Source organism: Dicentrarchus labrax, unplaced genomic scaffold, assembly GCF_905237075.1.
Source record: "Dicentrarchus labrax unplaced genomic scaffold, dlabrax2021, whole genome shotgun sequence".
Taxonomy (NCBI): domain Eukaryota; kingdom Metazoa; phylum Chordata; class Actinopteri; family Moronidae; genus Dicentrarchus; species Dicentrarchus labrax.
Genome location: NW_026136708.1, coordinates 15,939,091 through 15,962,542, shown reverse-complemented (window position 1 = coordinate 15,962,542; position 23,452 = coordinate 15,939,091). Strand labels below are relative to the sequence as shown.

The window sequence follows — 23,452 nt, the reverse complement described above, 5'->3', positions numbered from 1 at the left end:
ATTTAAAAATAAAATGCAACTATAAAAATGAACAATAAAATACACGTATAATGATAGTATTTAATAAAAAATATACTAGAAAACAGGAGAAGGAAATCTGTATGTATGTATTAAAATTGACATTATGAAATAATAATCAAATTAATAAATACAAACAACCTATAAAACATAATCATGAAATTATAGTATTATAAAATATGTTGTTTTTTAAACTCAGTTTGGTTAATAAAATGGTATTGTTATGAGTTTATTGAAGTTTGTAATTTATTCCAGCAGTTTTTATTTAAAGTAGTAGTAAATCATCTAATAGAACAACAGCCAAACATCAGGGACAAGAAAACACAGAATTTGTCAAAAAATAACCCTATTAAGTTTGTATGATTGTTAAAAATATTTTTTTAAACTACATAATACAGACAGGGAGTTGTATAAAGATCCCTAAACAGGAAAAAATCTAAATATTAAAATCCTCCAACCAGCACCTTCAAAACTTCTAACCCTTTAAATATAATTATATTATGTCTTGTTGGTTTAATTTGCAGAAAAAAGTGTAAAAACTACAGTTTGTGGTTACAAGGAGTAGCAGAACGTTTACAGCTTTACTTTATAACACCACAGCTGAATATCTGAACCTTCCTCTGCTCTGTTTTACCTTCGGACAAAGTGGGTACCAGTTGAAGCACTGGGAGGCCTTGTCCTCAAACCTCCAGCCGTCCAGCGGGATAAGGACCTCACCGAGAAACGTCTTCCTTTTCAGGGTCCTTGAATGCCACACAGAGGCCTGCAGTCTCTTTCCAAACAGCAGGTGGCGCTCTATGTGATACTGTCAAAAGCCAGACAAAGAACTTCATTTAATTTGTCCCCATCAAGCATCATATGACACTAAATTAATTGTTGAAAACGCTTTCTCTTTACCTTCAAAACTTCATTATAAACCGGATCAGTCGTGTTTTTCTTCACTGCCGTCTTCATTTTGCTGCTCTTTTCCGGCAGCACATAGAGTTTGACATATCTACACGAAGAAATAACACATACAGGATGCTGAGGTTTTGATGGAGAATCAGACAACAAAATGAGGTCATACTGTACAAAAAAAGAGTCTTATATTTATTATCCTTACGGATGACACTTCTTCCTCTTGAGGTCTCCATAGGTGAGATTTCTGCATGCGCCGACTGTGATCTCCAGACAGGAGGTGCTGCTGTTGTAGGCCAGAGCCAGCTCCAGCTCTCCCGCCACGCTGACACTCTCGAACATGCCGCAGTCGGTGCTGATGCTGCTGTTGCTGCCCTGTGGAGGTTAAATACAGGCTTTAGATTCTCAGTTTTTACCTAAGATGGCAGAAAGACACTATCTGAAGGACTTTTACATTAACTAGAGTACAGAACATGCACGAAAAAGAGATTTTGTACATGAGATAAGTGGCTGAAATTATTACAGTCACAAGCGATATTCATCACAGGATGTCACTTGGGGATTTTTTATCATCAACTTCTACTTACTCTCTTTCCTCCTGAGTACTCAGAACCGAAGGAAGTTTCCTCTTCTGCCCCGGTGGAGGAGCCTTCGTGGTCGCTGTCTTTGCTTTTCTTGAACAGGTTTGGAAGACTGGGGCCTTTAAAGAGCTGTAAAAAAGTACAGGGATCATTCTTTATTGTGCTTTAACAGACTGATAGTTATTCCTTCTTATCATCAGTGAAGGTGGCAAAGGTTCACACATGATTTACTCAAATAGAAGTACAGAACCTTAAACTTTACTTTAAAGTACTGATAGGGTCGAGTCCTCTCTTGTCTGTTACGTCTTTTACATTGTCATGTTTCTTAATACATAATACATCTGTTATGAGTAATATGCACCAGTCTTGATGTTGGGGATGTGTGCAATTATGCAGAAATAAAAAATAACTGATCATTCCTTTGAAATCCATTAAAACTAAAGTAATGAGCCTATAAATGTCCGGTATTGTTGTGTGTTTTTAATGTACTTACTGTTGAGTTTTAGTTTTTATGTATTTTAAAGGCCCATCTATGGACGGGAATTGTAAATGAGCTTATGCTATAGTAAATGTTGTGTTGTGTGGCATTTGTTTATGCCTCATACTTGTTCCTGTACAAATAAACAATAAAAAAAGAGATGGAAAGTGCAGATATTTGTGTAAAAATATAGGAAGTAACAGTAAAAAGGTTGTAAGAGAAATTAATACTCAGGTAAAATAGTTCACTATTTCCCACCTCTGATCACCAGCAAAGGTCTTTGAATATTAGATAAAAGGTCTCAGCCCATCTGGATTGTGAAAATCAGTTCAGTCTAAACAAATGTGCAACAGATTTATGTGGGCTGAGTTTGTTGCAGCTGTTAGGACTTAAAAAGACTTTCTGGCCAGCGCAGGTGGAAATATTGTTTTGGGGTTTTGTGTCCTAGGCTGGGGTCGCTGTGCACCTACAAATGAGCTCAATGACTCGTTGCACTGAATGTATGAAGTGTTGTAGCCGACTTACTTTGCTGGATTTGTTGATGTCAGTGTCAGACAGGCTCTTTTGGGTGCTGAAGCACGACCCTCTCCGGCTGTTGTCGACACTCAGCAGGTCTTCTCGCACATCATTCTGAGAAGTGGAAATCTCTGCGTTGAGAAAAGGGAAGTCAGACACTTAAAGCCTCAGCAAAAAGAACAAAGTGAATGCTTTTACAGAGAAACACACACACACACACACACACACACACACACACACACACACACACACACACACACACACACACACACAAAGATTCAGAACAAGAAGATTCATCCACTGCCTGGATACATTTCGTATGAATTTTAAAGGCCTCAAACAATTGTTTGGTACCAAGGTGTTTTCTTTTTCTTTTTGCAATGCAACACATTTTTGTTATCTGCTCATCATCATCCTGTGCAACTTCTGCTGATGCAGTTAGTACGATCAGGTAAGAGGGGAGTTCACAAGACAAAATATTTCAGTTCTATTTCCTTTGTGGTTATTACTGTGCACATATTTAGCTCATCAGATTGTCGTGATATCAATCACAGGAAGTGATGCATATAATTCTGACGCGATATCTTCTCGCCGAGATGCTCAATGTTTGATGCGCTGAATTTTGTGTTGGTAAGTTCATATCAGCCACTTAACTGATAAGAGAAGATGTTTAATGATACATAAACTTACTTTTAATATGGCTGGTGAAGGAGACCATTAGATCTTCCACGGATTTGGTGAAAGGTTTGGAGTTTTTGAAATCCTGCAGACCAAAACACAACATTAATTGGCATTCAGTTAATTTATCTCACACTTTTACTGTGAAATAATGCTGGAAATTTGCCAGTATTTTACCCCAGATCTGCTGAGAAACTGATAATCCAAGTGGGGTGGAGGAGTGGGAGGTACAATGGATATATGACTGTGAAAAATATAAGAAAAAAAAACATGTTACTTTGTGTTTTCATTTTAATGAATTAAAGTGGCTGCAAACATTAGAAATAAACATGTTAAGACTCCTCGTACCTCAGCACATTGTAGGTATTTAATAGCTTCTCTCCAACCGTCTCATATTTGTCTGCAAAGAACATAAATATTATGAATGACACACGACACCACAAGCGTGAAAGACAAATGTTTACACACTGTCACAGAGATGGAGTTCAGCATGTCGGTGCAATTTATATCTTCTGAGATTAGTTAATATTGACACTCAATATGACTTTGTTGTGACGGTTCAAACAGAGTGAAAGTCATTATACTTATGTGGCCAAATACGACACAATTAGTAATAATACTACTACTTTAAAAGTATATAAAGATTAAAAAAAAAACACAAGAAAGCATACAAATATCCTCATTGGTCCAATACACAAAAATAAAAAATAATTATAATTAAAATATTACAATTCTGCCTCTTTATCACACTGATAACACTGAATAATTCAATAACTTTTAAACTCCATATAAAGCACACGGCTTAAACAAACACAACATCCATATTTTATTCATCAATGTAGTTGAAATAGGATGATATCAAGGGAGTATCAATAATTAATATTAACGATAGATATAAAAACAAAATAATTGTGAGTACATGTAGTCCGAATATAGTAAACAAACCTGTGATGACGGAAAATTTCTGTGCCCTCTGCTCTAAAAACCACTCTCCAGACCTGATCTTCACCTCCCTGTGAGGAAGAAAAACACTGTATTGAGCAGAGGATGACATAATTACATTATTAGCACTCACACTGAACAAGAAGAGGTGGCAACTACACCTGACTACACTATTATTTCCTCCTCCTTCTTGCTGCCCCTTCTTATTTTAGCTTGTGTTCGATTTTTATCAGAGAAGTTCTACATATACTGTATATTAAGTTTCTGAAAATGTAATGATGATTTGTTTTGTTTTACAGCTAAGTGAAGTGAATTTGCTCTCGTGTGAGCTGAATTTGAAGGGACATTTAAAGGGGTGAAACAAGAGCTGATATAAAAGATGAAGTGTGCAAACAAAGTAAAGCCACAAAGTGAGTTTCAGAAAGTCAGAAAGTCATTGAAATCGCCTACACTGTTGCTGGCCCACAGACACATCTACACGACCACATTACTAGCACACTGTACTCATACTGAAAAAGAAGAGGAAGCAAGTACAACTATTAATATACTTACTGTACTTGACTACCCAAAACTGGTCCATGACTATGTGGGCTGTTACTGGGCCAGACAGGGTTTTGCTGTCTGGGTATTATTTTAAGGTAATGCTATCCTTCTTTCTGCCTCTTGTTACTTTAGATTAAATTTCATTTCTTGGACATATTAAGTCTTACTTTTGAGAGAAGTGACTAACATATTCTGTAAATTAAATAGTTTGAGATGAAACTTGTTATAAAGCTCCATAAAGCTGAGGGAAGTTTCACATTCAGGCAATAATTCTCTGACGGGTTCATTATAAAAATATCAAATATCACTGCTTTAAAGAAAGTTAAACATTAAAGTTTAAAGGTACAAAACAAGAGCTGAAAGTGAGTTTCAAAAGTCAAGCAGACACATTTACAGTCATTTTGTGCTGTGATTTGAGCACTGCTGAGTCAACTATTTCAGCTCTATTTGCATGAGACAGGTGGTTGAGCTCCTAACCACACCTGTAGGCGTGGCAGACCGTGCACTTCCAGTCCGCTGCTCCCACGCCCACGCGGCACCTGCTGCAGATGCGGTGGCTGCAGCCGCGGCAGACTGCACCCGAGTTCCAGAACTTTCCCAGCGGCCTCTGGCACCGGGCGCAGGTCCGCTCGCCATACTGCCGGGCGTAACTCTTGGCTCCTCTCCTCCGCAACTCCTGCAGCTCATATTTCATCCTCCTGAGGTGGGAGAAGATGGAGGGAATCACAAACACCTTTAACTGCCACTGTCAAATATTTTTCACAATGAAAATGTATCTTCTGTCAGTCTGAAAGACTAAAACTGATTGTGTTAAACATCCCTTTCTTTATAATGTGATATCCAGATTATAAAATACACTGAAAGACACCAAAATGAAGTAGCTTTTGGTTACAGAAAAAAACACAAGATCATATTTTCTGACAGTCTGAGTGCTCTCTGTTATCCTTGTTTGTTGCTGCTCTACTGAAGGAAGAATCAGCCTCCTTTCAGCATCAGTATTTCTCAGAAGTATCAATGAAAGTGGGGGAAAATGACTCACCTTATTCTGTCCTCCTCAATGGTACGCAACTGTTTGTCTCTCCGAAGAACCTCCAGGACTCTTTCTCTCTCCAGAGTTTGAAGCAAACTTAAATCCATCTTTAAACAGCAGTCTCTGATCATCTGTCACTCTCACTGGTCCTCTTCTCTCTGTCTCTCTGCCTCTCTGCCTCGCTGTCTTCTTTTTGTTCCTGTCTCCTCCTCCTCTCCTCTTTAACCCTCCCCTTTAATGGACCCAGACTCAGAGCTCCTCTTTAGTCCTCTAGAGCAGCTGAAGGAGTAAAGAACAAAAAGGGAGATAATAAAGGTTGTCTGCGTGCTGCTAAGATCCCCCTTCTCCTGATCCCGATCTCCACAGAGTCTCCATCCGCGTCAGAGCCAGATATAGCCCTCTTGAGCAGATATAGCCTGCTGTAGTGTTTCCACTTGGATGATTAAACTTCACGGCCCAACCCGACAATTGTGGAAATACCCTCTTTTAATATTAATTTCTCTGCAGGCAAGCCTGTTATCTGATGACGCAGATAGTTAGTCAGCAAGAGTAACCTCAGAGCTCCTCGTAGCAATACAGGATCTGACGACATGTGAAACTAGAACACACTACTGTGCATTTGGGCAATATTTTAACCTCCAAATGCTGATTTGCTTCCCCTCAACTTATGTAGTCATATTTCCCTCCTGTGTCAGTATCGTGAAGCTTTCTATTCAACCCCTCCCCAGGCAAACCACCACTGCTTCCTCAGCTGCAGAAAGAGCACTGATGCTTCACTGATAGCAGGGCTGCAAAACAAACCAAATGCCAACCCTTGCATTATTGATGGCTGACGTGCGTCTGTGTCCTAGTTTTGTTTTATTAATTTATTTTTTTTGCAGGTCAGTAGACTTATTTAAATCTTATTCAAACTAAATATCCATTTAAAAAAAGAAAGTCATCACCGGAAGCTTAACATTTGTAAATAAAGATTAAAGGTGCGTTGACTGACTGACTTAAAGGCTTTATTTCAGAAGGAGAGCTTCATATTTTGGGGAATAAGCTCATTGGCTTTCTTGCCAAGAGTTATATCCCAAGTGATGAAACCCTAATACCAGCACCTCTAAAGCTCACTTATAACCATGTTCTATCTTGTTTGATGAATGACGAGTTGTGGTCTTATGGGGGTTATCGGCTAACTATTTCTTGGCTGGGTGCGGTGACTTCTCATGAGATGACAAGACTCCAGGACTCACACAAACAAGATAAAACGCATTAATCAGTTAGCGACAGATGCAAACAACTTCATGCTAGCTAGAAACCGTTGCCAGGCCATTAATCCAACAGCCATTATTCCTGAGACCCCCAATAGTCTGAAAAATGTCCCAATGACCAAAAGCCTATTTGTCTGACAGCACACTATCCAAAAACAATCATTGCTCTGAAGGCCTGTTGTTCTGGAAATACTCTTGTATTACCATCCTATGTATGTAACTAAACAGTTGGAACCAAACTGCCACCATTTCACAATGTTAACCATGTGTTTGTTATTGTTACCATAATAATCACCTGACGAGGTCACCTAAATTCGTACTTTCCTGCAAAAAACTGTATATATGTGTATATGTTTGGACAAAAGGGCTTTCAGAGAAATTGGCTTTTGTTCCCAGGATAACAGGCTATCAGTGCAAAGGGACATTTTTCTGACTATTCGGGTTTCAGAATAATGGGCAGCCCCCCTGAAATCTGGCGTACCACTTTTGGCAAGAAAGCAAATAAATGTATTTCCCAAAATGTCAGACTATTCATTTTAGCTCTAATTTATCTCATTTCAAATAGTGCACATCTCAATTTGGAATAAAAACATCCTTGTCCATAGCAGGTGAAGCATGGGGAGTTGAGAGGAAGTGGCCTGTTGAATAGCTGGATGCCAGGCTGTGTTGGTAGATAAGGGCTTGTGTCCTTGTTACTATCCAGAGCTGCCAGGAGGCCGGAGGAAACAATCAGTGTCAGCTGTAATTAGGCTGCATGGCTCACAGAGGGACACAGCTGCTATCTGTCCACTGCTGACGTGCACCATGCCTAAAGGGATTCTCTCAAGTTGTAAATGCCAATGAGGCAAGATGTGAAATATGTTGCTACTGGAAGGCCGTGATGCAACAGACATTTCTTCATGCTAGCTCTCAGTTTGACAGTTTGATTGGGAGCGTTTACTTGTATAAGGGATGATTATCATCACGTCAACACAAGTACACTCATTTCACACTCGCCTCTACTATGCAAAAGACCATAATGATTCAGGCTGTCCGTGGTTTAGTGGTGACTGTGAGTTCACATCCGAGAAGAGAAGGTGGGAACCCATGTCAGCCCACCACAGCAATGACAGTAAAAGACACCTGACTGATTACACTGGCACCCAAATACAGAGTCTGAACGCTGTGAGAAAGAACAAAATGATCACATGGCCTCTGACATGTTTCCCTCTCAGAGCTGAGTTTCCTGGAAGACCGGTGTGAGCGACTACATACCTTGAGTCAGCCCTGGCAGCTTGTGTGCGCTTACAGCCAGACTGATCACCACAAGCAAATTCCAAATTAAAACCCATTAACTGTCACGCTTCATACACCACAAGCTCTGACAACACAAACTGTGGGTCTTTTATTTTAGAAAAGAATGACCTCTTCTTCCAAAACATGACAAGGTCACACGCAAACTCTGCTGAAAGAATCTCAAAATACTTTGCAGGAATTTATCTGCAATGTGCTGACATCTGTGTATTTTTAAAACCATGCACTGGGGTTTTCAACAGCTCATCTTCATGTAGCTTTCTATATGCACCTGCTTTTGCAAACATTCATACAAGTTTTACACATCAGATGAACCTAAAGTTAAGATATGAAACAAAAGACTTCTTGCACATGTATGTGCGAGTACGCCTCATTCAGCCCCCAGGAGAGATGTAAACAATAAAACTGCACAGAGAACAAGAAACGTACACCCTGCGTTCACAGTATATGCCTTAATAGTTGCAATGACTGTGGGTTTTCCCTCCGACAATGACTGAAATCTGAGATGTGATTACAAAACATTTACTCAACACACGTTTTTGTTGCTCAACTGAGAATATCACTTTGACTCTGCAGATGAATTAATGAGACAATTTATCTATCTACAGCAACGTCTAAAAGAAAGCAAACTTGGGTCTGTGACATGAGAACTAGGTCACTGCAGAGTTAAGAGGTGCAGAGCAGAAATCTGCAAGATCTTACCTTGAGGCTCATTGCACTGCTGGGGTGGTCAGCCTGAGGAAGTGGCAGATTTATACACGAGAGGGGAAACGTACAGAGCTCAGTTTGCTTCCTTTTTGCATTCACACGTTGCAATCTGGAGCCAACTGAGCAACTGCTGGTTGGTTATGTCACATTCAGCTTCCTTTTGTTTTGGGTGTAATACCTTATGCAGAGTGTTTCTGTGAAGCTCACTGGGTGTTATAGGTAAGGCGTAAAGAATACAAGTCACAAGGTCAGTGTGAGGAGTTTTTTTATGAAACTGTATTTGATCCTGGCTGCCATTTCTGACAATACCAAAAAAAAAAAAGCTGTAACACATATTGGAAATGTATAAATTTGTTGAACTCTTTTCTTTATATCCACAAATGGCCCACCAACCTCAACTTCCAGACAGCTGCTGTGAAGAGCAAAGATAAAATGACTAATACTACTACTAATAATTTCAGCTTCCCACACACCCACATTTACACAAACATTCATGGATGGATTACTGAATATTACAACCTGGCACAGACAGCCTCTCGTCATCTCCAGCATGAACAACAGCCGCACCGCAGAGTTCTGCTTAACCTGCTGAATGTCACTGAAAGAGATGCAAAAATACTATACAGAGACATTAAATGACCTTGAAGATAGCAAAACAACTTGAAAGAGGTGCAAAAAGACGAAGAGGCACAAGACCAGTACAGGAAGACAAAAGACAACCACAAAATGTGTAAAAAAAATCATAAAAACACAAAATAATAGATGCAAAGTGACTAAAAAAGAGACATAAGATGACTGGAGACGCAGAATGACCACAAAGAAGCATAAAAAACAACCTCCAAGAGGTGCAGAGATGCAAAACAACATCAAAAAGACACAAAACAGCTACAGAAAGACGCATTGTTTGTGGTCACTGTGCCTCTTTTAGTCTGGATATGTTGCTCCTGTTTAGGTCTGTGCCCAGGAGCAAATTTGTCTCATAATCCATCCATGCATACAGTACACACACACACACATTCACACACACACACACACACACACACACACACACACACACACACACACACACACACACAAATTTTATAATTATCTCCAAATGTCATTAACCAAACAAAGAATTTACAAAATACTAAAAACAACACTGGTGTTTTGTGAAGAAAATACTAAAATAACAACCATGAACATAGAGGTGACAACATTTGGCAGGTAAAACTTTTCTTTTTGTAGAGCAGAAACGTATTTCTTTAAGTCTCGCATCGGGTGTTTTTCCAGCCGCTGCAGCCAGCTCTCCAGATGTGTGGCGGCAGACAAACTGTTTCCAGATTGTCATGTTGTTTCTTAAAAGTGCCCCCGCCAATAAAAACAACTGCAGTATAAATAGATTCTCCTCCTCCATCAATAAATGTTTCCTTTCCCTTTTTTTATTTTCTTCCTGCCAAACTTTCCCATCTGAGGAAATACTTTGGAGCCACTCAGCAGATGTGATGCCGTCTTTGGTGCAGAGCTTCAGAGACTCGTTTATAAAAATGCCATCAGATTTTTCTCTATAAAATCATTTATAAAAACATGATCAAAAACAAATATATATATATACGGCATTGAATTATTACAAAGCATTTTTGGGGGGTATCAGACATATCACAAACAACCTGGATGGAACTGGGATCAATTTGGTTCGAACACTTTATAAGTGAGGCACGTTTTAAACCCACTGCTAGTCGGTTTAACTGTGTCCACATGGACAGAGGGCCTGTTGTTCAGACCAATATGGCTTCCTTTGGACATTAAAGCTTCATTCAATAATGTCTCTGATTTTAAGCAGTCTGTATAAGCGTCTTAAGCTGTAGCGTCTCTTCCACCGATATCCTGTCGTGGTAGAAGCTCAGTCCGCTCAGGAGCTCCACGTCTCGGACTCGGGCCACGTGAAATTGCAGCCAGTCCTCGACCCACGTCAAGTCCGACCCACTCTGAAGAAAAAAACAAAAAGGAGGGAAAAATAAATGAAAATGTATCAGTGAGTGATCTATTCAGCTTCGATCATTCTTTCCACAGTGTGATCAGTCAGCAGGTTTCCACAGAAGTAGGCTGATGACAGAAACAGGTAGGTGGTGTTACTCACAGCGCAGCTCTCTGTGTGGTCAGGTCTGTGGGGAAGGATGAAGGACTTGGCCTGGAGGGGACCCTTACAGTTAACAGGGCTGAAGGTCTCATTCCTACAGCTGGTCAGGATCATGAAGAAATGCGTCGGGACGATAGTCTCATTCCTGGAGAAACACAAGATCAAAGGGTTTAAGAGACCGCTGCCTCCTATCGTGAACGTTGTGGTTTTAACTTGGCAGAGAGAAGGACCCTGGACAAACTGCTGTCCATACTGGACAACACCCACCACCCTCTGCACAACACCTTCACCAAGCAGAGGAGTGTGTTCAGTGGCAGACTGCTGTCCCAGTCCAGCTCCACCAACAGACTCAAAAACTCTTTCGTCCCCCTGGCCATCAGACTGTACAACAGCTCTCAGTAAAGGCAGGGAGGACAATAGATAATAGACAATGGACAATTTCTATATATATATAATGCTGTAGAAGGGATATGGTCTAGACACTTTGGGGAAGTTTACTGCACTCATGGCACAATGCCGAGGAGCAGATCTTGAGAAATAAAGGCTTTTCACACCAAGGGTTAAAAATTTGTATTTTGACAAAACATATACTCTCTCATGTTATTCCTAGTTGTGCAGAACATTTCTTTGTCTAGAATAAACTATAAATAGACAAGTGAATAGCTAATGATTGCTTTTGAGGTCTTTAGAATTGTATTTATAGAGGTGAAGTATTCACGCTAAAAGGAAGTTTCATTATTAACCACAACTTACCCATGAAGACATGTACAGACATTGCTCTTTCTTCTATAACCTCTGTTAGAAGGCTGCATTTACTAAATAAATTCACACCTATATTGCTCACTGATAATCACAAAGACAATTGATTGATTGATAATTGTTTTAGCAATTTTTTTCAAGCAACAAAGCCAAACATTTGCAGTTTTAAGCTTCTAAAATATGATGATCTGCAGCTTTTCTTTCCCATAAATGACAGTGAGCTGAACATCTTTGGGATTGTAGATTTCAATATGTAACTTTGAGCTCTGGGAAGACATAATGGACATCTGTTTCTTTCTTTTCATGATATTGTTTAGAAAAACAATGATCAATTAATCAAGAAAATAACTAAGGCAATGTTCACACTCTAAGGTTTGTGCTCAATTCTGATTTATTGCTCATTCATTCATTTTTCTGTTCGGCTGTTCTCATTCTCAGGTCACAGTCCTGAAGTGACCTGCATGATGAATGTCAGTCTAGTAACATAAAAGTCACATATATGATCAGACCTGTATGTGATTTGGACCACATATGAAAGTGGCCTAAATCATGTGATTTGTGCTGTTCACACAGACATAAAAAAGTCTGATCTGAGTCACATATGAGCAAATAAATCTGATTTGGGCCACTTCTGCCTCCAGTGTGAACATAGCCTATGTGTTGGGAGCAGCCCTAATCGACTGCCTGGAGTTTGTGCCGCTCAATTACCCTGAGATTGCTTTAAGCGCATCAACGTTTCCATCGTAGTCTCCATCAAATATCGGCCCACTCATGACGTTGACTCCGTTCAGCTGCTGTGAATATTTTGGAAGCAGGACATCGTGGACATGGGCCCAAACATCTGCAGTTAGGGAAAATACACACAAAAACCTTTTCATTCTGCAACATACACCACAATGAATGATACTTTGGTCTTTATTCTCGTTTTTACCTTATTTATTCTAGTGTTTTTTATTTTACTGATCTCTCTTTGTAAGTCCTGTTTATTAGAGCATGGAGCACTTTTTTATCTTTTATCTTTTCTTTTTATTGTTTATCATTTATCATGTTTGTGCTATGTTTGTCTATTGTCTGAGTTGTTTGTTGCTTTTATATTTTTGTCAAGAGGAATGCCTTATTTTATATGTTTGTACTGTGTTGTGATATTTAAGTCAATAAACTACCGACTGGCCTGAGGTTTACACACAGCGTAAACACAGCGGTGTGACACCAGGGGGCAGCATCTGCTAGTCGATTTATATTTAGGTTTCCAGCGTACACAAACGGCAGTGTTTGGAAGGGGTTCTCTTCCAGTGGGACCTCATTAGTGAGAGAGTTTCCGTTTGCAGTATGGGTGGCCCCAGTGGAAACAATTTCAATACATTAATCACCAGTCACCATTAACAAGTTTCAGCAAAAGCCTAGCAAACCACAGCAGGAAGTCACAAATTGTTACCAAATCACTCACAAACTCTCACATATGACACAGGTAATGTTGCGTAGTGCTGTGAGTGCAGGTACAGACCTGACTCATGTGGACTTCACAGCAGCCTTAAGCAATATGTCTTTATGAACAAAAGCAGCAAAATTAGGGGAGTGAATGAACACTGACTCCGTTCCAATTCACGTACAACTGAAAAAATGATTTCATGCATTAAACCACCTCCTGTATTTTTTAGAGCACAGTCTGGTGAATCAGTTCAGACATATTACAAACCACCTTTTAAGTAAATCTTATTGTGAAGAAAACTGCGGTGTCTACAGTAAGATGGCAGCAGGATTAAGACTGGCAAAGTTCCTCTGACTAAACCTTTAATTGTGCTTTACAGAAAGAGCTTAACTAAATGAAAGTACAGTAGACACATATAATCACAGTGGTTGGATCTTTGGACTCCTATTATGTTTATTTAAGAACCAAAAGTATAGCCTGTTTTTAGAAAATCAGCTTTGAAAAGTATAATATTGAATAAAAATGGCCCGGACAAACCATAATACCTGCTCTCAGGAAAACTTGACTTGAACAATTTAACAAAACAGAGCATGACGCAATGTCTAGTTTTGATGTAGTATCTCTTCTGTTCGCTAATTAATTACTTTGTTCGGCTCTCATTCAGCTCAAAAGCTCTCATTCTTCCAGCAAATGAACCCTTCTGACAAGTCTTGACTGACATTTTTAACTCATGCATCACTGTGATTCTCATTTCCATCTTTGGGTGCAGCTAGAGAACCGGGGCCAATAAATGTTTGCAAGACTGACTCACCCTTAAATGCAGGGAACATCGGTGCCATGTTGCTTGTGATTAGAGAGTCTGTCTCAGGTCCGTCAATACTGAGACCTACAGAGAGAAAATGAGAGGTGAGGAAAAAGTTAATGTGTTTGCAATTTGTGGATGGATTGAAACATAAACTGCATGTTGTAAGAAGTTAGTTTAAAGGAATAAAGATTGACTGGCTGAAACTAATTCTCAGATGTTGGTGGAGCTAAATATAAAGAGGTTAAGTCATTTATGGCTGCAACTAACATTTATTTTCCTCACTGATAAATCTGCTAATTTTTTCTGTTAATCTTATCGTAAAAAAATGTCAGAAAACATTGAATAAATGTCACCAAATGTCAAATAAACAGCCCCAAACCAGAAGATATTCAATTTACAAAAACCTGCAAACACATTTTTAGAAACTGGAATAAGCAAATATAAAAAGATCCAGTGTCCATTTTAGTGGGATAGGTATGTTTTCATTAGTGTATAATCACCTGAAAATAAGAATCGCTGTGTTTTTGTTTCCTTAGAATGAGCTGCTTCTATCTACAAAGTGAGTGGGTCGAACCGCCATGTTTCTACAGTAGCCCGGAATGGACAAACCAAACACTGGGGGCCACCGTAGTTTCTCCTGCACGCTTTGAATGGCAGGGTGAGGCGAGGGGAATTCAGTTGATTGCAACCTCATGTAGATGCCACTAAATCCTACACATTGGACTTTTAAAGGATTAATTGCCAATAAAATTTCTTAGCGACTAATTAATAAATCAAGTAATCGCTGTAAACTCATTGAACTGCACAAACCTCAGTCTGAGATCAGTTTCTACCAGAACCACAAAGAAAACATAATGTCTAGTTTTGGTGAGTCCCACTTCCTCACAGCTGTTGGGATGCTGTTAATGCTTTTACTTCACTCTTTCAGTCTGTCACTTCCTTTTGTAGAGCTACCTGAAACCTGAATTTCATTAAAAATACAGTGAATCTACATCGTCTCAATTAGGGGGGGATGGGACACTCTTCACTGCTGTAGACCAAAAGCAGGGGTGCATTTTAACATGAGAATGTGGCTCTGAAACATGTCAACTTGAATTCAACACCCGGCTGGGGATGGCCTGTTATGACCCCCTCCACCACACACTGCACATACACACTCACACACACTCACTGGGGGGATGCAGCAGGCCATAGGACAGCGCAGGGTCTTCTCTGTAGCGCAGACACAGCTGGCTGGCAGCCGATGGGATGCGTACGTCAGCACGAACACATGCCTCCGACTCTGGGCTCAGGGGTTTGACTCTGGTCTGAGAGAGAGGATCAGTCAGTGGGGGATAGTGTGGAGCAAGACTCCAGGCCAGCACTCTGAGGGTTGTGTAAGATCACTTGGCTTGGTTTGGTCTCACTTGTGTATAGGGTTCAGTGAGGGTAATGCACTGGTTTTTGTTTGCAGCGCTCTCTAAAAATAATGATCTTATCTCACTTCCCTCGCCTGTCATAGAAGAAAAACATCACACTTTTAATTTAAAAAAAATCTGTTTCTGAAATGTATGTCATTTCCAAAAGTTTTTTTGGTGAGGACTGTGTAATCTGTTACTTATTACAGGGAAAACAGAGACATTGTTCAGCTTGTAAACTCTCATTTAATCAACTTCAGGTCAGTTGAATATCAATAGCAACAAAACTCTACAGCCACATTAGCGCCTAGTGAGACTGTACATACCAATGGCAGAGCTAAATGCTAGCATCTGAATGCTAACACAAAGTACAGCTGTGAGACTGATGGGAATGTCATCAGCTTTGCAGGTATTTGGTCAAAGCGTTGGACATGAACATCTGTACCATATTCATGGCAACCCATTCAACTGCCATCCATAGAGCCTTGCTTTGTAAAATCAATGGAAAATAAATCAATATCCAGTAATAAATGAATAATGACTGATATTACAGGGGTTCAAATTGAGCTTTTTCCTATTCTCCCTCTATAAATAGTCCCGGTTTAAATATCTCTTTACATGAACCTTGTGTTAAATTACTGGGTCATTACAAACCGGTAAAATAAAGTATTACTGAATATCCTGTCCCTGATTACAGGCCCAAAAATAAAAGCATGAAAAGCTTCTGCATAATTTCAAACGTGTATGCACAAGAATAGAAATGTAAGCTTGTTCTGCAGCTTCGCCTCACACTTTTCATTGATTTAATTGATTTTCTGGTAGGCAAACTAGCTTGAAGGAAGCTTTATAATGGAGTTGTTAAGAGTTGACATGATGTGAAGTTTTCTGTGGGTGTACAAGTGGATTGAGCATAATACTGTATGCTATGCTGACACAGATAAAAAAACAAAAAAACAATTTAAACCACAGTTCTTTGAAGCCTCAATGAACACAGAGTAGGCTACAGTTCATGTCATATTTAGTTTACACTGTATTTAGATAAAGCCTGAATAAAAACAAATCTACATCTCCACTTGCTCCATCATTCAGACAGTATAGTACAACAGCATAAACTCTGCCGGGAATGTATCATTCTTCCTGAGGTCATAATTTACACTAAAGCTCAACCGCATAATGAGAAAGACAAGAATTGTTTGAGCCAACATGAGCACAGAAGATGAGTAACAGCTGCTTCGAGAAGTGATTCAGATCAGTCAACAACCTCTAACAATCTCCTGCCAAACCCTAACCACAGAAGAAATATAGCCAGGACAAGTCAACTGTTCAGGCTATGTTTAGAGATAAAAAGACAGCACCAAACAGCGGACTCACCAGAGGTTGGATGGTGTACGACACCCAGAGGGGCATGAGGCGGTCTTTGCTGTACCCGTTGAGGTAGTTGGAGTGGTGGAGAAGACAAAAGCTGACGTCAGGCTGGACGACTCGAGGGGTGCCAAAGGGATGGTGGAGGCGACGTAAGCTCGCTTTAACACCTGAAGGGGAAATGTAGTGAGTTTTTCCTCTAAGAAACACTTTGACTGCCAAAGATTAAAATAAAATGATACTCACTGGAATTAGTTGCCATGAGACGTGTGTTCATATCTGCCACCTAAAAAAAGATATTCACACTTGTTGTTAGTTACATACATTCAAATCAACCATGTATCAAATACATCTTCACCATGTACGCCTGTGAAGGTTTAAAGTATCGCCACTGGGGTCGTATGATTTGTTTTTGCACATTATTGTACAGAAAAGATTCTGACTGAGGGTAACTGGTCATTTGACCTCTAGATACTAATTCAAAGTTACATTATGTAACTTTTCTACCTTTAAATAACAGCTTATAATCATAAGAGAGTGCTTCAATCATTCTCAGCAGAGGTGTAGTGGGTGCCTGGAGAAGTGTGTATACTTAGAAAGGATAAGCACCTTACTCTTGCATATTTAGTTCACCCAAAAATGGACCTGTAGCATTTGCACATTGCCACATCTGCTGCTTGACTCTAGGGAGTACTGGTCATTAGGAACTTAACATTAGTCACAGAAGAGGAGCAGATTTTGCAATCACTACTGGCCCACAGACGCGTGTGACAGCTACATAAAATAAGTATTCATTATGTCTTACTCCATCTACTCCATCTAAATTGGACAGCTATGTTATACCTTCGCCATCCTAGGAAAAACAATTGGCTCGCAGGACACTACTAAAAGATGCAGACGGATTTAGAGGTGGGTTTACTCCATTTATCTGTGCGTACCCTGCACCATACCACTGATTCTCACTCTGCACCCCGTACACCTGTAACTTTTGGCTCTGGGTCAGAACAAGTGCAGTAAGTCACACACCAACTATGTCACAAATTTTGGAGAAACTGGATTATTTTATGGAGAAATTGTTTTCTGGTTTTCTCTCTAATGTCCTCCAGCTGCTCCGACTCAACTTTCTGTGATTTACAGTTTCCTGATGGAAAGTAAAGTCACCGCTGTGAAATGTAACTGCTCTTAGCTGGTTAGCTTAGCCGTACAGCCCTGGACACCTGGGACTGGGACCTCAGAGCACCGGGGGCAGTGTTCACACCGAGAGCGGCTTCATGCCAGAACTGGAGCCGGGCAAGCAGGCAATGTAACCGAGCTCAGAAACTACTGTGGACATTGTTGAGTGACATGCCAGAGTTAAAAAGACCAAAGAGGATGACGGAGGAAGCTAAGAAGAGAAAAGGAGAGCAAAGCCGCTGGACAAGAGTAAATCTCGGCCCGGTTTTTAATCTTTCAGCAAAAGCTTTATGAGATAAAAGGCTGCAGACAGACGGCGAGCTGGCCTTCTTACCGCTGGACTCATAATTAATATAAGCTGCTTACTGTGTCTTGTGCCAAATTTCATGGCAATCCATTCAAAAGTTGTAAGGACATTTTACTCAAAACCACAAATACCAAAAATTAGGTGGCTCCAGATGTAAAGTCAGGGAATCACGAATGTCCAATGTGCCGGTCTACTGGTAGATGTTGAGATTTTTACACTGGATAAGTGAACATATTGACTTTCTGGTGGCAGCAGAGTAAAAGCATGGGGATCAGGAAAGACTGTAAGATTCATCCTCTGGGCGCCATCTGTACCAAACTGCATGACCAATCCAATAGTTGTTGAGACATTTCACAAAAAGACAAATATACACAGTATAACCTCATAGCGGAGGTGATGAACGTCTGTACAAAATGGCAACCGATCCGATAATAACCTGTTACATACCATTGCCTTGGTTTGGGATGTACAGTTGCACTGGTCGTCAGTGGGGGAGGGGGCACTGGCCTCACAGGGGGTGTCGTGTGAGAGCTGCGCTGGATGAACTGGCAGGTGGACGGGATGATTCAGAAGGTGGTTCAGACTGCCGTGAGTCCCGTTGTTTGGAGCCGGACGAATACCGAGGAGATCTGGAGGAGAAAGACCAGATGAGAATGAATGAAATTAGGGGGTTTGGGCGCTGGCATGGTCACGTATTCTGATTGAGGGTGATATGAATAATGCTTCATGCATCTCGTAAACACAGTGCTTCATAACCGGCAGATACGTTACAGTCATTAAGATTGTCATTAAGCTGTAAGGGCTTAAAAACAAATTTTTAGATATGTTTCACTCTCAATCAGTGCTACAGACATGTGGAAACAATTCAATAATACGCTCATATATTTCACAAAATCAAAAAATAACTAAAAGCAGTAATTATAACCTACATCAATGATTTTATATTAATATTTTCACAGATTTTGAGTAAAAAAAAACTACTAATCTGTATGTATAATTCAGACTAATTGTTAATTTAAAGAAAGGCTTCAGTCTTTTGAATTTAGAGTCTTCTTTATTCTGGTGACAGCAGCAGCGTGTTCTCCTGGCAGCGCTCCAAAATACACAAAAGTTCAGTGCAGCATTTTTCAATATTACTGTGTCAACAAGTCAGGTCTCCTCCTACCAGCCAGAAGCAACTGTCCATTGAAGTCATATATACGAACAACCTTTCTTGTTACATATCTCTCTTTAATAAATCATAAAGAACAATCCGTAGTTGAAACATTATCTGCAAACACTAACTGGAAGTGAAAAGGTGAAAACAATGACTGTTGTAAAACATCTGTAATCTGTTTTTCAATGCAGTGTCATTCATTTTTAGTGTGTTTCTCTTCATTTTACTTCTAAATGCTTTGGTTTAAACAACTTGGTTAAACTGAGGATTCATTTACAACCTCCCTCTTGGTATATATGGTTACTGCGGGTGCCTTTTATTTCAAGCGGCTCTTTTTTTGGAGGCAATGCAACAAACAGTGCGGAGGTGTTTCTGCCTCTGAACTTTGTTAACTGTGTTGCTGTTTATCTATAATTAACCGTCTTGAGTAAAATGTTCTTATAACTAAGAGGGATCATGTACTATATAAACATATTTTACAACCTGGGCCAGATTTTCAATGTCAATGATAAGAGGAAGTGTAGATATATCATATTTTATCTTATTTATTTATAAAAATTAATTTATTTCAATGTATTTCAAAAAAATCTTTCATGTTTTAATTATGTTATCTCTAAATGTAGACAACCAGCCTGCAACCCACCAGCAGCTAGTTAATTTAGCTTAGCATAAAAATTGGTAACAGCTCGCCTGGCTCTGTCCACAAGGTGCCAAAATCTGCCAACCAACACCAACAACCAACATATTATATTGTGTTTGTTTAATCTGAACAAAAACCAAAGTATGAAAGAAACACATTTTGGTTTTAGTGGTTTTACTGGGGGTAACTTGCAGGATTTCCTACACTTGTTGCCTGGCAACCTCATATGATAACAAGCCTTCAGGATATGACGGGTCCTTCTCTTCTCAGAAGGTGAATAAGCTCCTAAAATGCCGAACTATTCCTTTAAATACTAAAAGAAAGGAATAAAACAGCAGCCACAGCTACAGGAGGATACAGTACAGATCAGTGTGCACTACTTACCACACATGAGGTTATATATTTCAATGTTTTCAAAAGGGGGCACAACAGTCTTGTGTTTAAATCCTGGTCCATAGCCAATGAAGATCGCCTGGATAAAGTAAACACACATTAACAGACTTACACTAATTAATCTATATGGAGACGTTTCTGGATACAAATGAGAGAGTACAGTGAACTATCCAAACAACACTGCCCTTCATTTAAACTCCCTCTGTAAACAACTAGATGTCAAACACTCAATACCATGATTAGCCCATGTGTAAATATTTGAACAAAATCAGTAAAATGACCTCACAAAACCTTGAAAACACAAGTTAGGGATTTCATTTCTCAGAAAGATGTTGGTTAGGTGGGATTGGGGGATATTTGCAGGTGAGTAAAGTGTCTATTTCAAGAGCACTTGGCCCTGTTTGTCTGCTCTGTAAGCAGACTAAAAGCCATTCGTGGAATAGTTTACTTTTTTTTAGAGAAGTGAGCAACCTTGTAAGCTAATTATAACAAGTAAAATTCCAGTGTAAACCACATACAGACATACTGTGATACCAAGGTGACAGGCATAAACAAACCGAAGCACAGTGTGTGTAGGTGGAGAACAACCTCTCACAACAAGTGTAATTAGAGTAGAGTTTTAGAGCTCCTGAGTGTTTTTGTGTTTGTTGTGTGTATTTTAGTCACTTTTCATTCACATAAATAATTCAGCAAATCTTACATTTACAAATCTCTGTTTGCTGGATTCCAGTTTAAGGCCTATATGCTGCAAGACCACTGATCCATCCTGTGTGACGCTCTCATATTTCGCAAGCAGCTACTGTGGAGCTCATCGTTTAAAGTTGTGGTTCCCAACCTGGGGGTCGGGACCCACATTTGGGGTCACCAGAGCTTCATGGGGGGCCTTCTTGAGTTTAAGGGGTGTAAGACAATTTAAGAAATATACATAATAGGCCTATATGACAGCATTTGGTTCACTTCTGTGAAGAAATCTAAATGTAAATGTAAAGTCAATTGTTGTCATAGAACGATGGCCAAGCATCAGGGGCATGAAAACACAAAAATAAGCCTATTAAGTTTGTATGATTGTTAAAAATCATTAAAAAATACAAAATATAGACAGAGAATTGTATAAAGAGTTCCCTAAACAGGAAATAATTTGCTCAAAATTCATCCAAATCCCCCTTATATAGAAACTTCTTGTTGTCACTGAGTTCACTATTTGGGTTAATTGTACCAGTTTGAATATAATATGAAATATCCATAAAATATGTTACTCAGTCAGAGGTCGTCAGTTAACTGAATAACAGAAAATGGGTCCCTTAAAGAAAAAGGTTGGGAACCACTGGTTTAAACCCCAAGGAGAGCTACTGAACTCACAGCTAACATTGGAAATGTATTGTTGAACCTGTCAGCTCCCACATGTGAACAAATATATGAATCTTTCACACATTGGAGCTCATGTGATCAACAAACATCCTTTGAACAAAAACAATATTTTATCAGATGGAAGATCGAACATCACACTGAGCGGAGTGACATCAGTAACAAACGGCTGTCGAGCCTCATCACACTGTAAATATCTTATCTCACAGAGCTAACACCCTTCCTTTTTCTTTTAAACAGGATATGGTTACAAATGTCTCCTTCCTCTGACCTGCATGTTGGTGAAGAGGTTATCCGAGCCGTGGAATCCACCGGTTCGGTACTTGAATTCGCTCAGTTTGCTGTCAAGATAGAACAAAAGTATTTTATCTCAGGAGTTAAAATAAACACAAAGAGAGAAATGGAGGAGGGATGTCACCGTAACACCACCATGATAGTTATTGACATGTGTTTCTATCTTAATTTTAGGGTCAGGCAAGTTAAATTCTATAGCGATTCTCCGTGCAACTGCATTCAAGTCGACTGAATAAATTCTTCAGCCTGAAGCAATTATCCATGATTACATGGTTTCTATCCATCAAAGGACTTGTACAACTCCTCTCCAACATACCACGTTTCATTCATTATGAATGATTGCTGACACTAATTACTGTAAAGGCTTCTGTGTGGCAACCTTTTTTTTTAATTTTTTATCATACACTCACATCCATTGCCAATTCCTGATCAATAACCTTAACAGCTCTGGTATTTTACACTGCATTTCAGCTAATTAATACTGTAAATTGGTGTTTCAAGCGTGTCTTTTTAACTCTGAGAAATGCAATTGGTAAAACAGTTTTCATCCTGGAAAGACATCTGGCCCATTAAAACAGCACTATGGCAACCCATTTCAGTCAGCGCTCGAAATTAAGGATATCTTGTATCCTTATAACTGAAACTATTACGTTTATCCATCATGGAACACAGAATTTTAATTGTTAAGTGTTCAAATTCGAAATATGTGAAGTGGTAGTCAAGGTCTATGCTATGTCACATGCACATTTAGACACAAAATCGATCAGAGAGTGCGCCAATTCAGCTGCTTTCTGACTAGATTTAGCTCAGTTTTAGGCCAGCTTCAGAACTTTTGTTGGGTTAGGCAGGAATATGTTAGGTTAGAAATATGTTCAGTGATATTGTTAATAATTTCTCTGCATGCTGCTCAGAGTAATCATCAGTGCCTGAATTGGACCCAAAAAGGTGCCAGTACCCTAATTCAGCACAACCCTAACCCTAAACACAACATACCTCTAATCCTTATTCTTCTGCTGTTTTTTGTATCCTTTTTAACAAGTACATTTAGAGAGAATCAAGCTGGCTGTTACGTGAGTGTTTAGGAGTACCTTCCCAGCATTGCTGTAGGCAGGATTTTAGAAATAAAGAAGTCCAAAAAATCAAGTATTTTCACTGCTCTTCGGCCAATAAGACGCTCCTTCTTGTCTTGTGCCATGTGCAGGCAGTCAGGAGGTGTGCGGCACGTTTGAGCTTTTCTCTTACTCTTTCTCTCCAGATCTTTGGATTAGGGTGATCTCATTGACAATACATAATTAGGGGGACAGAGATTCCAGGCC

General features: G+C 39.5%; 2 protein-coding genes across 4 annotated transcripts in view; both read right to left on the bottom strand.

Annotated features, from left to right (window-relative positions):
• Window positions 1-9,064, bottom strand: part of sytl3 (synaptotagmin-like 3) — a 10,750-nt gene extending 1,686 nt beyond the window's left edge. For 2 of the 3 annotated variants that reach the window (XM_051408685.1, XM_051408683.1), the window contains exons 1-12: window positions 8,932-9,064; window positions 5,693-5,962; window positions 5,136-5,351; window positions 4,114-4,181; window positions 3,517-3,568; window positions 3,346-3,412; window positions 3,181-3,253; window positions 2,500-2,621; window positions 1,503-1,625; window positions 1,121-1,290; window positions 916-1,012; window positions 653-823 (exon numbers count right to left, since the gene is read on the bottom strand). In XM_051408685.1, coding sequence (XP_051264645.1) covers window positions 653-823; window positions 916-1,012; window positions 1,121-1,290; window positions 1,503-1,625; window positions 2,500-2,621; window positions 3,181-3,253; window positions 3,346-3,412; window positions 3,517-3,568; window positions 4,114-4,181; window positions 5,136-5,351; window positions 5,693-5,814 — 1,281 coding nt within the window. In that variant the 5' untranslated portion in view covers window positions 5,815-5,962; window positions 8,932-9,064. Of the gene's footprint in view, window positions 1-652; window positions 824-915; window positions 1,013-1,120; window positions 1,291-1,502; window positions 1,626-2,499; window positions 2,622-3,180; window positions 3,254-3,345; window positions 3,413-3,516; window positions 3,569-4,113; window positions 4,182-5,135; window positions 5,352-5,692; window positions 6,445-8,931 lie in introns of those variants that run through there. The other variant, XM_051408684.1, reaches the window with a different exon arrangement.
• A 121-nt stretch (window positions 9,065-9,185) lies between these two features.
• The window catches only part of enpp1 (ectonucleotide pyrophosphatase/phosphodiesterase 1), a 29,531-nt gene continuing 15,264 nt past the window's right edge, over window positions 9,186-23,452 (bottom strand). The window contains exons 14-23 of the mRNA XM_051408682.1: window positions 22,114-22,183; window positions 20,469-20,556; window positions 18,736-18,917; window positions 17,055-17,094; window positions 16,818-16,978; window positions 15,221-15,356; window positions 14,056-14,130; window positions 12,524-12,656; window positions 11,057-11,201; window positions 9,186-10,904 (exon numbers count right to left, since the gene is read on the bottom strand). Coding sequence (XP_051264642.1) covers window positions 10,752-10,904; window positions 11,057-11,201; window positions 12,524-12,656; window positions 14,056-14,130; window positions 15,221-15,356; window positions 16,818-16,978; window positions 17,055-17,094; window positions 18,736-18,917; window positions 20,469-20,556; window positions 22,114-22,183 — 1,183 coding nt within the window. The 3' untranslated portion in view covers window positions 9,186-10,751. The remainder of the gene's footprint in view (window positions 10,905-11,056; window positions 11,202-12,523; window positions 12,657-14,055; window positions 14,131-15,220; window positions 15,357-16,817; window positions 16,979-17,054; window positions 17,095-18,735; window positions 18,918-20,468; window positions 20,557-22,113; window positions 22,184-23,452) is intronic.